General features: G+C 37.5%; 1 protein-coding gene across 1 annotated transcript in view; it reads left to right on the top strand.

The window, feature by feature from the left end:
* The window catches only part of LGR4 (leucine rich repeat containing G protein-coupled receptor 4), a 101,250-nt gene that overhangs the window by 72,032 nt on the left and 12,432 nt on the right, over window positions 1-16,786 (top strand). Inside the window, exons 3-10 of the mRNA XM_070472968.1 lie at window positions 1,039-1,110; window positions 2,612-2,683; window positions 10,299-10,514; window positions 11,423-11,494; window positions 13,318-13,386; window positions 14,501-14,572; window positions 14,754-14,825; window positions 15,150-15,218. Of these exons, the coding sequence (XP_070329069.1) occupies window positions 1,039-1,110; window positions 2,612-2,683; window positions 10,299-10,514; window positions 11,423-11,494; window positions 13,318-13,386; window positions 14,501-14,572; window positions 14,754-14,825; window positions 15,150-15,218 (714 nt within the window). The remainder of the gene's footprint in view (window positions 1-1,038; window positions 1,111-2,611; window positions 2,684-10,298; window positions 10,515-11,422; window positions 11,495-13,317; window positions 13,387-14,500; window positions 14,573-14,753; window positions 14,826-15,149; window positions 15,219-16,786) is intronic.

Raw genomic sequence — 16,786 nt, 5'->3', positions numbered from 1 at the left:
TTTTACAACTATCATTTTTAAGTCAGTACAGCTGACCCTTGAATGGCATGAGTAAATCTACTGATAATTTATAGTCACCCCCACCCCTTATCCAAGGTTCCGCCACATCCAAGGATTCTACCTACCATGGGCTATGTGGTACAGTAGTATGTACTATTGGAAAAGAAATGCATGGATGGGGACCCATGCAGTTCAGACCTGCTGTTTTTCAAGGTCAGCTGTACTTAAATCTGCCTCCAATTCACCTGTTTATAAGTTACTCATATGAGTTGCTGTCCTGCTTTCTGCTTCTCCCTGAAGTTTTCTGTCCAACTTTTTCTCCCATGTCTGAGTGTCTGGGAACATGGCAGAAAAAGTGAGGCTCAGTTTGAATTGTGGGGCTCAGTCTGAATTGTGGGGCTCAGTCTGAATTGTGTGCACCTTTCTTACCAAAGGACTCAAGGAACTCTTATCCTTCTCTTACTTCACTCTTAACTCGCAGTTAAATTTGTCACTTTGAAATTTCCTTAGGAAAAAAATTGTTAGTTTTTTAAAATATGCTTTTGTTTGGAAAGCTTAGAGTGACTTTCAGTTTTGGCTTCTCTTTTGCATGGAATATGCTGCCCTTGATTATGGAGAGGTAACAGGATGCCTCCCGAAGGCATTCATTCCTCCTTGCCCTGATGGGTATAAAGCTCCTGTCTGCTGCATACCAGGGCTCTGTATTTGTGAGGCACTTGGAAAACACTGCAAGCTGCAGAGAGTGACCACGAATAGCAAACTTAATTTGGTCTAATGTGTTTTGGCTTGCTTGACCTCACCAGAATAAAAATGTGCCTGTTTAAATTATTGTATTGGAGTTAAAAAAAAAATTCTAGAGGCATTTATCTCATTGGAAGAACCTTGGGATCGCTTTAGCAAAGGTTTAAGTCCATGTTTAATGTCAGTTAGGTTTGAAAGATGTTTAATGTAGAGCTTCAGTAGCAGATTGGGTTATTGTGAGTTCTGAATTTTAAGAATCTGAGTTACTATTTTTCTCTTGCTACTTTTTTTTTCTAGACGATTGGCTGGCAACGACCTTTCTTTTATCCACCCAAAGGCCTTGTCGGGGTTGAAAGAACTCAAAGTTCTGTAAGTAATGCAATTTTAGAGTTTCACAGCTGGCTGTGTATTTTCTTTCTGCGTAGTCAACATGCTTGGAGCTGGGTTAAGCACAGTTTCTTTAGGTTCAGGATTAAAAGATTTAGGGAGAGGCCAGTGGGTAGTGTGGGAGGCTGATTTAGGCAAACTTGGGTCTAGATAACAAAAGTTAACGTCTTAATAATAGGTATTCTGACCTCCAGTGCATTACAGTTGAATGTTAGGCTTTATGTGTAGCTAAAGCATTGAATCAAAATCATATTTAAACTTCACTGGCAAGCTTTGTTTCAACTTCTCTCCACCCCCCGCCATTGTTTCTACTTTTGTTATATTAATAGCTATAAGAATTTTGAATTTGCTGACCCTAAAGGCAAAAAGGCTTACAAGAGCTCCAAATGGTAAAAATCGTTTTAGAACTAAAGGAAATTGAGGTGCCAATGATTTACATAGCCTGTGAGGGATCAGGAAATACATTCCTGGCAGTGGGCAGGAGCTTGGAGGTTGGCAGATTGGAGAGCGGATGAACCGACTACCAGCCCCACTTCGCCGCTTCCTCTCTGGATAAGCATCTGTAAGTCACTCAACCTCTCTGGTTCAGTGAGTTAGATGGGCCTTTTTCCATTCCATTCTGTGGTGGTGATTCTAATCAGGTAGTCATTTTATTAATGTGACCAGGAAGGGCATTAGGCAAAAATAGTAAAGACTTCATTTTCATTACTGATCTATACCTCCATTCTTCAGGTTGGTGATAATTAGATAATCAAAGCTTTAGTTCTACTTCAGCCCTGTATTCACTGAGGACATGGCCACTGTTCATAAGAGTTCAGAATCTGCTGTCCTCTTTGCAGGATTATTGTTTTCTAATGTCCATGTTTCTGGACTCTGCTTTATTCCAGATGCTTTTTTCTGGAATAATGCTTTATTTCAGGCAGTAGGGATTCTAGTGGATTTGCTTGCTCTTTTGTTGTTTAGTCACTGAGTCCTGTCCAACTCTTCTGCAACCCTGTGAACTGTAGCCCACCAGGCTCCTCTGTCCATGATTTCCCAAGAAAGAATACTAGAGTAGGTTGCCATTTCCTTCTCCAGGGGATCTCCTTGACCCAAACCCACTTCTCCTGCATTGCAAGTGGATTCTTTACCACTGAGCCACCAGGACAGTCCTTACCTCCCAGTTAACCTGTTATATGTCCCAGTTAACACTCCTGGTACCTCAGTGATGAATATTAATTAGGGTGTCTTAATTTCCGAGAAAGAGTGACAAAACAATCCCAGATGATCCAGCAGGTCTGTGTTAGGAGATGGCTTGGGACAGCAGTCTATTGTATCTCTGGCTTTAACAACAAATGCCTCTTACTCTTTGGCAATTTTCTTAGATGCGTTCCACCTTGACTCCTGGAAAGATTTTTTGTTTTTTAAAGAAATGGTTTTAAATTCTTCTAAGAAAAAATGGTCACAATTGCTTCTTATTCACTAACCCAAGTTTTCCTTCCAGAACCCTCCAGAACAACCAGTTGAAAACAGTACCCAGTGAAGCCATTCGAGGACTGAGCGCTTTGCAGTCTTTGTAAGTAAACTTTGTTTTCTGCATCCTTGCATCATTAGGAGACCACTCTGGCAGCTAAATATGTAAAGAACTGGAATCCTAGAGAAAGAAGAGATGTACCCTCTCATTTGGGATAAAAATGGGAATGACTGGTTGCTGTTACTGAAATGTCCTTTGAAATATCCTATCGTCTCCAAGGCTGGGAGAAAGCTACAAGGTTGCATGTGGCAGGTTATTACACTCTCTTTGGAGTCAGGGTTATGTGTGTTCTTAAGTCCTAGAATCTTGTGTCTTAACACTGAAGAAACAGCCACAGAGAGGTTTCTGTTTCAGGTGGTAATGATCATTACAGCACAGTGATTATAGATCTTTATCTGTGGACATTGAACACATGTAAGGGATGGCAGTTTAATTGCCTGTGCTGTCTTCTTGTTTTTTTTTTTTTTCCGAGGCAAAGTTGGCTTGATGTGGAATATTCAAGATTTCAGCTCTTCAACAAGAAGATCCTGCTGTGTAGCATAGAGAATTATATTCAATATGCTCTAATAAACCGTGCATGCTAAGTTGCTTCGGTAGTGTCCAACTCTTTGCAACCCTATGGACTGTAGTCCACCAGGCTCCTCTATCCATGGAATTCTCCAGGCAAGAATACTGGAGTGGGTTCCCATTTCCTTCTCCAGGGGATCTTCCTGACCCAGGGACTAGATTTTAGAAAAGATTGAGAAGCACTGAACTGAACTAACCCACATCTCTTACATTTCCTGCATTGGCTGATGGGTTCTTTACCACTAGCGCCACCTTGGAAGCCTAATGGAAAAATATATGAAATGTATATGAATATGAAATATACATATATATAACTGAATCGCCTATTTGTATACCAGAAAGTAGCAAAACATTGTAAATCAGTCATACTTCATTAAAAAAGTATTGACTTCCCTGGTGACTCAGATGCTAAAGCGTCTGTCTACAATGTGGGAGACCTGGGTTTGATCCCTGGGTTGGGAAGATCCCTGGAGAAGGAAATGGCAGCCCACTCCACTACTATTGCCTGGAAAAATCCCATGGACAGAGGAGTCTGGTGGGCTATAGTCCATGGGGTCGCAAAGAGTCGGACACGACTGAGCGACTCCACCACTTTTCAATAAAAAAAAGATTTCAGCTCTTGGTTTTAACCATGTTTAGCCACTATTTTCAAAAGCTTTTTCATGTAGCACTTCACTTTATTCTTGTTTGCATTCTTTCACATATAAATGTACATGTGTATGTATATGAACCTGGAGAATTGACTCTGTGGTTTGGGTATGCATACCCCAGTTCTTGCTAGAGGGGGGGTCAGGTAAGCAGCAGTAGTATCACTGGCCCTGTGCAAACCCACAGAAGAGTCTAAAGAAACAACCATATTTATGTTAAATAGACAAATATTTATTCATAACTAGAATGCATGTTGTGGACTAGTGTCCAGCCTCCGCATCCCTGACTTAAAAGATCTAGGTTCTCTGTCTTCAGTGACTAGATTTTAGAAGAGATTGAGAAGCATTGAACTGAAGCATGTGGTTATTGTAGTCTTTTCCCAAGATTAAGAGAAGCCCTTCACGTATTTATCTGTCAGATTATTTATATTGCTCTCAAAAGGAATTCAGATAAGTTCAGATTAATTAGAATTCTGGAACAGGCCTGTCTGGTTTTGAATCCCCACTCTTGGCCACTTGTTAGCTGTGTGATGTTGGACAGGTTATTTAAAATTCTCTGTGAGTCGTTTGCTTATTACCTACCATGTACTTTCATGCATGAAAAGCACTTTCAACAATATATGACCTGTAGTAAGTTGCTCAGTAAACATTTGTAGAATCTATTAATAGTAATAATGGTGATGACTGTTTCATTTGTTCTTTCGATTGCTAGATTACCCAACTTGCCTACCTAGGTGAAGGAATCCTCTGAAAGTAATGAAGAAGTATTCTTTATAACAAGCAATTTCATTGTTTCTTATTCTACTACGGTAATGAACACAAATTTGCATTGCTTCAGTTCATGTCCTAATACTAAATACAGTGGGACTAAGGCCTAGTTTCTTGAAGTGTGGCACTTGGACCACCCACAGCAGAATCACTAGGGGGATATAGCTAGAATACAGATTCTTGGGCCGTATCCCAGGAGTCACGATATTGTGTCTCTAAAGGTAGGGTCCAAGAAGCTGTATTTTAAAAAATTTACCCTGATCATCCTTGTGTATACAGAAGTTCTGAGAATCACTAAGTAAAACTGGAGTAGAGACCTTACTTAGGTGTTCTGGGCTGTAAAATTAGGTTGTCACCACATCACATATTTGTATACTAATCTATCCCATAGGTTTTTAAATTGCCCTTTGAAATACCTATGAATGTAAGCATTAGTAGAAGTGCAAGTGAGCTAGGGAAGACTTAGGTGAAAATGATTGACCGGCTTGTCCCCTCCACTGGCTAATATAAAATAATTTTTAACTGAACCAAAAGCATATCACTGGAAATTGTAAATTATAAATTACCTTTGACTTTAGGTATTTTGATAGTTAATGGGCAGTGAATGTGAAAGTGAAAATATATACTAATAAAGCATAATGTATGCTATAAAGGCCAAGCTTTAAAATATATCTAATATCATAAAAAAGTATCCGGGGTACTGACCATTTAAGTTCTGGTTTCAGTATAAATTTATTGAGGGTAGAAATTTGTTAAGTAGCTCATTTCACCCATATGCCAAGTTCTGGAATATAAGAATTTGTCATAACTAATTTTATAGGATTCTGAATAGATTCTTTTAGTGAACAGATTGGAGTGAGTTCCTTTAAAGAACGTTACTTCACTGCCTCCACACCATTTCTAACCTCAGACAGAAGTATACAGAGAGAGCCATCTCACCTCCCTTGGATCTGAATTCATTAGACATTTTAAGTAGATCTAATTTTCTCTTGCTTCTTCAGAATTGGTTTTCCTTCAAAACCTTCATACAGAATTGTTCTTATTTCCCAAGACTTAATGATCAAAATATTCAATCCTTTTGTCTAGCTGGAAGGCTGAAAAAGAAAAGGCTAAAATCTTTGAATGTTAGAAAAACTACCAAGAAAATACGTAAATAGATTTTTTTTCCTGATTTGTCATCCTTAAGTGCATTAAAATATACATGACATTTTTGGTAATTTAGATGGTTTAAAGTATTTTTCACAGAAATCATAGGTTTTTCCCTCTAAAAGTAATGTTTTAAACCAAGCATACTGTGCTCATCACCACTAAGTGCATTGCATAGTTTAAATTATGTCCAAAATTGGGATGGGAGGTTGGGGTAAGAAGAGGAGTTAAACTATTTTTTTTAATAAAGGCACTGGGGCTTTTTTTTTTTTTAAATTCATAGCGTATCAGAAATACAAGGAGCTATATGCCAGGGCTGTTTTATTTAAGAAGGAAACATTCATGGGTTTGTTAGCATAGTGGGTGTAGTGGTCAAGTTAGATACAATTGAAATTCTGTCCTGGTGTAAAACAGTCTTATCAGCACTTGAGTCAGTTTGAAAATGTGATCTTCAGACCTGAATTACATGAAAGATTTCCTTATGGTTTTGAAATAGTGCTTAGAAGGAGCAAAGTTCATTAGGGCTTGAAATTGACCAGAAGTGGTTTGATTCAAGTGGGTGATGATGGCTGTAAAAGCTGAAAGTGAATTGTAGATATTAATGAAAAGCTCACCTAACAGCCCTCCATTAAGCCATGAAAATGGCTAAAGCATTGCCTGAGTAGGATATTAAAATGACAAGTCAGAATTTGTTCCACTAGAATTTAACAAAATTTTTTCTTTACAGTCATTCTTTACATTCTTTACAGTCATAATGTAAGTGAGTTACATTAACTATTAAAAGATTTCAATGACTAAATTTCCTAGGTTTTCTACCATAACAAAATTTCTTAAATATTTTAAACTGGTAACAGAATATAATACTTTAGTGTTTATATTATTGGTGAATGAGGACTAGAGAGAAAAAGGGGGAGCTTTTGATTATATAGAACACGTGTTTATGGTAGCATAGACATTCATCAGAAAATACACATAGAATTGTTACTGTCATTTCATTTAAGGCAAGAGAAAAAAACTATGTGAGTCTCAGTAAAATATAAAACAGGCTTTTGAAAATAGGGAATAGAAGCTCATTTTAAAGACAAAAATAGTAAGGGAATTCAGTCAATACATTGTTAACTGTTTAACAATTGAAGTGCACTTAAATAAAGTAATAGTTATCTCTTGCCAGATGGAGTTGAAATGGTAAAATAACTTAAGCCACATAATCTCTTTACTTTGTGAGACAGGTAATGCTATTTACTGCCACTGTTGAAAGATTAGGGTTTTTTTGGGGGGGTCTATTAATTATGACGAATTTTAATAGTGTAGATCATTGGTACAAATGCACACTTTTCTAAGACCATTTCTCCGAGAAACATTGATCTTAGCGTAAGTGCAAATTCATTATATTCATGGGTGTGCCACCAACACCCATGTGAATTGAGGCATAAGGATTAACCATTTGAGTCACCCTAAATCCTTTTTCTCATTAACTTTTTATTTAAGGTTTCCATTTCCCAAAGTTCTTCCTTTTGATCTCTTATGACTGACTTTATAATTTGGGGAAATTTTAAACAGAGGAAATTGTGTCTGTGCGTTTATTGTTTATAGTTGCTTTGCATAGAAGGTAGTTTCATTACTGTTCTTAGCTCAGAACTCACCTAGTTATCTTGCTCAGTGAAGACAACCCCTTTTCTTTGGTGGGGTGTGGCACAGAATTCGGTAGGAGCCTAAGTGGTGTGTATAACACTGGACTTTTGTTTAAAAGGCCTGGACAACTTTTCTTATAGTGTTTTTCCACATCTTTTTTCCTTCCAGTTTTATTGAGATATAATTGACATACAGCACTGTATAATTTTAAAGTGTACAGCATAACGATTTGACTTAACATACATCTTATGGAAAACTCAGAGTCAACTTTTTGGCCAACCCAATAATACCCCAGTAAGTTTAATGAAAATCCATCATCTCATATAGATACTTGAAATAGAAAATACGTTTTTTTCCCTGTGATGAGAACTCTTAGGATTTACCTTCTTGACAACTTTCATATATAACATACAACAGGGTTAATTATGTTTATTGTGTTGTACATCGCATCCCTAGTAGTTATTTTGCTTAACACTTACAGAGAGGACTTAATGCCAATGGAGTGTTGTATGTGTGGGGAGCATTGCTCATTATTTTCGTGAATGTTAATGAATATTATCTCATTATTACAACATAAACAGTTTACACTTTTAAACTATTATGATGCTGAGAAACCGGGGAGGGATCTCAATTTGTGCTTAAAATATAATCCAAACTCCTCACCTGGCCTCCAGGGGTCTGCGTCATTTGGTCCTCATTTGCATCCCATCTGGGTCTCCCTGGTCCCGCCACTCTCTTCCTGCTGTGTTCTAGTCACTAGAACCTTCTGGGAGTTGCTGGGACCACACCAGCTGGTTTCTGCTACTGAATCTCTGCCCTCACTGTTTGCATTGTCTCAAACACTCCTGGCCCACCTTTCTTGACCCCTTGGTCTGGATCTGTTTATGGTGCCTTCTTAGATATGCTTTTCCTATTCAATACATTTTCAGAAGCTGCAGCCCCTGCTAATCCTTATCTCAGTACCCTGTTTATTTACTTCATAACACTTTGTAAGCACTTTGTAATCATTTTTCAGTGTGTTAATTATATAATCTTCCTCATGCATGCACCATTTTTACTTTTTTGCGCCTAACAAGATGCTCAGTTTACATGTGTTGAATGAATTGCAGACAAATTAGCTATAAGGAGAATTTAATTGCATGATTTAGTGACATTATATGGTTAATTATATGGTTGTATTTCAGTTCCACCTTATTTATAGAAAATGTACAGATGTCTGAATGTGAAATAAATGTCCTTAATTCCCCTCCACCCAAAATATATCTCTCTCCCTAAATAGAAGTACCTTGAGTCTGTGAAATGTGTGCATCTGTGTGTGTGTGTGTGTGTGTATCTGTGAATGTGTGTGTTTGAACACACTGCTGTCTACTCAGTAAAGTGGATCTGCTAAGCAATTCTGTAGCCAGTACTTTACCAGTCTGTTACATAAAGGATGCCTGTCTCTTCTCAAGGGTAGGTTCTAAAAACTCCAAGGAATAAGCAAGCCTAAAACTCTTTGTTTCTAAGTGGATTCTTAAGGCAGCTGCTCAGTTTCTGGAGCTCTCCCCTTTTTAGTGCTCTTCCAGTTATCTTGACTACCAAAAAGGAAGCTTCCATCAGATCCTCACCAGGACCAAGGGTCTTTGACCTCGGCCAGTCTGCCTTTGGGAAGGAGACTGCATCTGGGTCTGGGGCACTTAGCTGGGAGCAGGGGCTCAGCACTTGCATGGAGGAGAAGGGACAATTATGGCAGGATCCGAACCTAGAGCCGCATAGAGAAACTGGAAGCCTGAAAACCACTCTGAAGTCAGAACTTCCTGAGCTTGAAAGCTGCCAAAGTTGATTTCGTCAAAAACAGGCTTCCATTTTGACCTTGCACCCATTGTGTGTGTGTGTGTGTGTGTGTGTGTGTGTGTGTCACTAATTTTCATCAAGAGGTCTAAGCCTCTAAGACATGGATTTAAGTAGTGAAGATATATCAACAAGGGATTTGTGAAGAAAATTGAGATTTGCCCAGGGCATGCAGTTTCTCAACATATTAATTACTAGCTTATCTTTGTGTTTAAAAGCAGTTATTCCAACAATTATGCCTGATTGCGTCAACACTAATATTTAGGACTAGTTTTCTCAGATTTTCAGATGGGAATTTAACTTTTAAAAATTAGTAATCCTACTAGTAAAGTGTCCTTAGTTCCAAAATTTGGGGAAAAATTGAAGTGACTCAAAAGCCACAAGTACAATAAGGATTGTTGAGAATCTAATGAAATTGTTTGTTGATACAGAAAAAACTTTTTAAAATTATGTTCTTACTTTTTCCCCTTTGGTACCAAGTCAGAATAGCGATTAAATTTAATATTAAATATTTTATTTGTAAGTAAAGTAGTTTATTTGCTCAGCCTAGTTTCTTCTTCTTGTTTTTCTATATTTTTGATAAAAGTGCCGTCTGTAACATAAAATTCAAGCTTGAGATTTATGGCTCCTTTCTTTTTCTTTTTTTGAGAATTGCAATTTAAGTTTTATTTGGGGCAAAGTGAGGACTGAAGCCCCTAAGACAGCACCTCGAGATATATATTTATGTTTATATATATATATATATGTATACATGTTTATATACATGTCTATATGTATATATATGTATATATATATACATGTCTTTCTTCCATACAATTATGCTTAGCCAAAAATTCAGATTTTTACACATCTCTTTATTATGAAGGAAGAGAAACAACTGACTCTCATATCCTGGTCTTAGAAACATTAGATTTGGGAAGAACTTCTAGTAAAATGAAAGAAATCAAGAATGCTGTGGCTATGGTCATTTCTGTAACTTATTTTTTTTGGAACTCTGAGTGGTTGTGTGACTTGGCTTGACTCATTCCACTAGAATCGTTGCTGAAGGCGGTTGTTGTTTCTGTCAGGCGTTTGGATGCCAACCACATCACCTCGGTGCCCGAGGACAGCTTTGAGGGACTCACTCAGTTGCGGCATTTGTGGCTGGATGACAACAGCTTGACGGAGGTACCAGTGCATCCGCTCAGCAACCTGCCCACCCTGCAGGCGCTGACCTTGGCACTCAACAAGATCCCCAGCATCCCCGACTTTGCCTTTACCAACCTGTCCAGCCTGGTGGTTCTGTAAGTATCTACCCCTTTGAACACCATTTATTTGTGTTAAATTGGGGGCAGAAGCAGAGTTCTTGTGGAAAATTGTTTTGAAAGAAGCTCACTGAATTGTGTTCTTGGAGAGCTGGTGTTTGGGGAAGCTGCCTCTTTTACAAAATTACATGTGCTGACTTTTTAAAATACAGATCAGGATAATTTAAAAATGAATGGCTGATGAGAACAGTTGAATCTCTCTAACTTAAATGGCCATTTGTAGTCAGGAGAAGAAAGTGGGTCATGCAGCAAACCCTTGTATGGCTTTTTGTGTCCCAGCTGTGCATTCAGTGATAAAAGAAGCAGAATTCTTTTGGAGACGCGCATAGAAAACAAGTTTCAGTGATATTTCATGTTTCTTTACCAAGTTGTCTATTCAAGGAGTATGAGTCTCTGTTGTTTTTAATCTTCGAAAACTTGAACATAATTAAGTGGCATTTCTTGTAAAATCTGTTTCTAATTCTTCCTTATGAAGCTGACATTTGCCCCACCTCCTCATGGGAGAATTCATCAAAGTTTCACTTCATATAATTAAAAGTGTTTCAGATCTTTAGTTTTGGGTAACTTCTCAATAATCTTCCATGTATGTAACCTTTCTGCCCTAGAGTGATATTTCTTTTCCATTGGCCTCCTGTGTCCAGTGAATCTGAGTTTGTACAGTGTTTATCAAGAGATATCTACTCAATGTTGTTTGTTTTCTATTAGTTGAGTGTTGCGGTGTTTAGCTGCACCATTCCTTTAAGCACTACCAATTTAGACATGATAATAATTGCTACTAGGTCATGAGAAAGTCATTTTGATGCTTTTTTCTATAGACATCTTCATAACAATAAAATTAAAAGCCTGGGTCAACACTGTTTTGATGAACCTGATGCTTTTTTCCATAGGCATCTTCATAACAATAAAATTAAAAGCCTGGGTCAACACTGTTTTGATGGACTTGATAACCTGGAGACCTTGTAAGTTTATTTCTGCTTTGGATAATTACATTTGAGATGTTGATGGTGCAATTGGGCATTTCACTGCAGAAAAAAGTAATGGTCTTGAGTTCAGCTCATTATTAATTTGCTATAATAATTAATTTGTTTTAATGTACGACTAAAGTCTTGCCTTCAGCTAACACAGTCATGAAAGCTAATCTAGGTTTCTGGTTAAAAAGTTGCACAAGAATGAGCTTGATATTTCTTCCAAAAGGACATGGAAAAACAGCTGAGTTTGCCAAGCTATACACCATTTCAGAAATTTTGTTTTTTTATAATGTATGATAGACAGTTTTGGAACTTGGAACCTTATAAAATTGATTCTGGAAAAACTGGTTTGTTTCTTTGTTTTCTCCATGATCTCAGCTGTCTTGCTAATTGTTAACAGTGGGCTTGAATACTGTCTCGACTTTTATCTGCTAAATGCAATGAAGGTTTCCATTTTGCTTAGGATACTTTTGTTGTTATTTCTGTTGTTAGAGCATTTGGGAATTCTGGCTGTTTCAACTGTCCACTGTACCGTGATATGAGCAAAAGACATGATGCAGCTGTGTGTAAACAAGACTAGGACCTTTATATTTGTTGTTTTGATTTTATTAGTGGCCTTTATTAAGAGATTTTTAGTATTTCCCATTGTGGTATAGTGAATGATTCAGAGAATGTCCCAGCTAGATGGTTAAGTAACACCTGATTGAAATGTTTAGGGTTTTTAATATCAGTATTTTGTTTAATTGACTTTTTGGTTAACTGTCAATCAATGAGAAGACTTAAAATCTTTTAGTATTTTATTAATTCACTTTCCTGTTTAAACCACTAAAGGATATAAACATCAGTGGGTATTTGAAAGTGAAAGCTCTTGAAGAACTGATAAACCCAGTTCTTCTTTCCTAAGTATATAAATGCCAGTGGAAAAGACCACTGGGCCAGCCTTTTGATCCTAAACTGTGTATATTATTCCAATTATGTTAAAATTAAACACTTTCTTCCCAGTTGATTTTTTAATTTACCACTTTTTTCTATGTAGTAAAGGAGAATAAAATAGGTCTCCAAGGAGCTGGGTGTTTATTTTCATTCTGAAATCAGTCGCTGATCATATGTGAACATTCTCTCTAGGTTAAACAAAATGAAAGTTTAAATACACTCAGAATTAAGATTTTTTAAAAGTACAGATCACTATGGCTTTTCTCTCTGCTAATTAATGCAACTTTTTCAACAATTTTTAACGTACTTGAGTACTGTAGTTGTATGAACCCATCTTAGTCCTTCTCCTTATTCTGCTGATAGTAGGGCTGAGGTCAGTCAGCTACCCTCATACCAGAATTTTACTCTAAACCTCAAACAGAAACCTCAGTTTCAGGCTATTGTCATGTATAAATGGATAGTCAATACATTCTATTTTATGGAAAACTGCCATTCAGGTGATTTGTTTATTTAATGCACCAGTAATATGTGATTCTAAGAATTCTTTGAACTTTTGGAGTTGTTGACTTAAAGCATCATTATCCTTCAATTAAAAATAAGTTTAAAAAATAAAAAAGACACTAAAATCCTAATATTTTTATGGTAAATTAAGTGAAATAAAGTTGTAAAAAATGTTTAAAAGTGAAGAATTAAGATTCTTTTTTGTATTCAATATTTTAAGAAAAAGTGTAAATTTAATTAAATGGAATGACAGTTGTTGGCAAAGAAAGATTACCATCCAGAGGATGTGATTTAAAATATATATATTTATTTATACCAAATTGCCTTATAAATTGTGACCCCTCTTCAGTGTTCTTACATATTTTCCTAATTTTTTCTAGGGACTTGAACTATAATAATTTGGGGGAATTTCCTCAGGCTATTAAAGCTCTCCCCAGCCTAAAAGAGCTGTGAGTATTGCTTTCCTCTCTCTATGCCTTAATATCCCTAGAACTCACAATTTGGACAGTGAGATTTTAGAACATTGTTGTTCCATTGCATGTTCCATAATACACACACACACACACACACATATAATGATACAGACTGGATTATGTCAGCTAACCTGGACAGTTTTGAGCATGTATTACTGTGTAAGTCTGGATTCTAGTGAAACAAGCCATAACGTATAGTCTCTGCTTTGTGGGAGCTGTGGTCTTGGTCCCATTGGGGAGGCTGACTATGTAAGACAGACAAAGAGTAGTCTCTAGGTGGAAATAAATGCTGAATGAATAGGATCAATAAATCACTCTAGAAAAAGACCTCATTGAGGCTTGGGGTCATTGGAAAAGACATCACCAAAGAGAAGGAATTTGACTGGACTTGAAAGAATGGAAATGTTTAGATAAATGAGAGATGAGGGGGCATTTTAGATATTGGATTTGTCAAGGTCAGAGATAAGAATGCCGTGGTATAATTGAGATTGTGTTTCATCAGTTGATGGCTAATATTCCGAGATGCGTTGCTTAAAAACTAAATGGAGGCAATGATGAGAGGGATTTTGAGGTTAGAGTACCTATGATTCTTGTGGTCTGAAGTTCTTTGAGGATGAAGCAAGCTAAAAGTATATAAGAAAGAAAGAAAGAAAGAAAGAAAGTGAAGTCGCTCAGTTGTGTCCGACTCTTTGCGACCCCGTGGACTGTAGCCCGCCAGACTCCTCTGTCCATGGGATTCTCCAGGCAAGAGTACTGGAGTGGGTTGCCATTTCCTTCTCCAGGGGATCTTCCCAACCCAGGGATTGAACGCGGGTCTCCCGCATTGCAGGCAGACGCTTTATCCTCTGAGCCATCAGGGAAGCAATAATAGGTTAAGCAGTGGGTTTAGAGAGAATTAGGTATGGTCCTGAAAAAGATGAGCTGGAGTTAAAACTTTGGTTTCATCACATTGTTGAAATTTTTATGTAGTTGTTAATGTAGTTGTTATCAGTTATATTTTATATACTACTGAATAGTAGTAGATATTTGGGTTTTAACTTATTTCACAAGAGGATAAGCATTTCAAAATATTTTTCTTCTATCTTTGTAGGTTATTTCATAGTAATTCTATTTCTGTTATCCCTGATGGAGCATTTGATGGTAATCCACTCTTAAAAACTATGTAAGTAGTTTGAAATTTTCTTTTAATATGTAATCATGTAAAGCAGTGTCTGTACAAGGCCAAACATCTGGATGAAGAATGAAAATTCAGGCTGTTGGATATATTAACTTTGTGAACATAGATTTAGTGTTGAAGTGCTTGTGAACACATGGAAACTTTGTTTTTTTGGCTATTTTTACAGACATTTGTATGATAATCCTCTATCTTTTGTGGGGAACTCAGCATTTCACAATTTGTCTGAACTACATTCCTTGTAAGTATTATAGAAATTTAAAAACAACCTGAATATTTACACCATTGCTTTAATGGAAAACTAGAATTTATTATTATAACTCCAGAAAACAGTATCTTTTATTTTCTTTTCCTTGGGTGGAAATCCAAAAGACAATTCCCCAAATTTACAGTGGTTCTTATTTATTCATGAACACCTGGTCAAAATGATCACATTTTCAGAAACTAATCTTCTTTTTAGGTATAGTGGTGTTATAATTTTAAGCTGGTTCAAAAATAAGTTTAAAATATTATCTATGAAATTTCTTTATTTTAAATTACTTTTTCTCTCGCAATTTCTTAAAAGAGTCATTCGTGGTGCAAGCATGGTGCAGCGGTTTCCCAACCTGACTGGAACTGTCCGTCTGGAGAGTTTGTAAGTGTGGCTCTTTGAAGCGAGGGTGTGTAAAGATAACACCACACTGGCCTGCTAGTATATTGCCCGTGCTTTTTGGTGATGATAATGAGTTAATGTTGATTCCTACATCCTTGCTTTGTGAATATCACGCATAGAGATGGATGGTATTGGGTTTGGAATCAGTCAACTCAGGTAGACTATTGCCTAGTATGTGGAGGTAGAATCTGAAAAAGTCTCTGAGAATATAAGGCAGTAAGTAAGCAGCAGATTAGAAGCAGTGCTTTAGGAGTTCAGAAGTGGAGTAGTCCATGTAAGCTATCAGAAAAGGCTTTATGGAAGAGGTGAAATGCTTCAAAATTGGATTTCACCGAGCTGGGTCTTTTATTTAGAAAAGCAAGCCTTAGTGAAATGGGGAATACTGAAAATTACTTGAGTATGGCATGCATGCCATCACTTCATGGCAAATATATGGAAAAACAATGGAAACAGTGAGAGACTTTATTTTTGGGGGCTCCAAAATCACTGCAGATGGTGACTGCATCCATGAAATTAAAATATGCTTGCTCCTTGGAAGAAAAGCTATGATCAACCTAGACAGCATATTAAAAAGCAGAGACATTACTTTGTCAACAAAGGTCCATCAAGTCAAAGCTATGGTTTTTCCAGTAGTCATGTATGGATGTGAGAGTTGGACTATAAAGAAAACTGAGTGCTGAAGAATCGATGTTTTTGAACTGTGGTGTCGGAGAAGACTCTTGAGAGTCTCTTGGAGTGCAACCAGATCCAACCAGTCAATCCTAAAAGAAATCCTGAATATTCATTGGAAGGACTGATGCTGAAGCTGAAACTCCAATACTTTGGCCACCTGATGTGAAGAACTGACTCATTGGGAAGGACCTTGATACTGGAAAAGAATGAAGGTGGGAGGAGAAGGGGATGACAGAAGATGAGATGGTTGGATGGCATCACTGACTCGATGGACATGAGTCTGAGCAAGCTCTGGGAGTTGGTGATGGACAGGGAAGCCTGGCGTGCTGCAGTCCATGGGGTCGCAAAGAGTCAGACACGACTGAGCGACTGAACTGAACTGATAGCCTGCGTGTGTGCTCAGTTGCTAAGTCATGTCCAGCTCTTTTGTAACTCCATGAACTATAGTCCACGAGGATCCTCTGTCCATGGGATTTCTAGGGCAAGAATACTAGAGTGGGTTGCCATTTCCTTTTCCAGGGAGTCTTCCCCACCCAGGGAATGAACCTGCATCTCCTTCATCTCCTGCATTGACAGGCAGATTCTCTACTACTGAGCCATCTAGGAAGCCTAAGTATGACATACAGATGATCAAATATAGCTAAACTTGTTTATAATAGTATGGGGAATGATATGGAGAAATTTGGAAAATTGTTGGGCTTGTAATTTTAAAATGACAAACCTTGAACACTGATCATTTGGTTATGGCGGAGCTTCTCAATGGGTGGCCTATGACTAGTTTGCAGGTGCATGTAAGATCTTGATGACCTCAGCCCTCCAGAAGCCACGTGGGGTCTGACGTGGCTAGGGTCTCTGCCACAAGGACCACAAGTATGCTG

This window comes from Odocoileus virginianus, chromosome 10, assembly GCF_023699985.2.
Source record: "Odocoileus virginianus isolate 20LAN1187 ecotype Illinois chromosome 10, Ovbor_1.2, whole genome shotgun sequence".
Lineage (NCBI taxonomy): Eukaryota > Metazoa > Chordata > Mammalia > Artiodactyla > Cervidae > Odocoileus > Odocoileus virginianus.
This window is presented reverse-complemented; position numbering and strand designations above follow the sequence as displayed.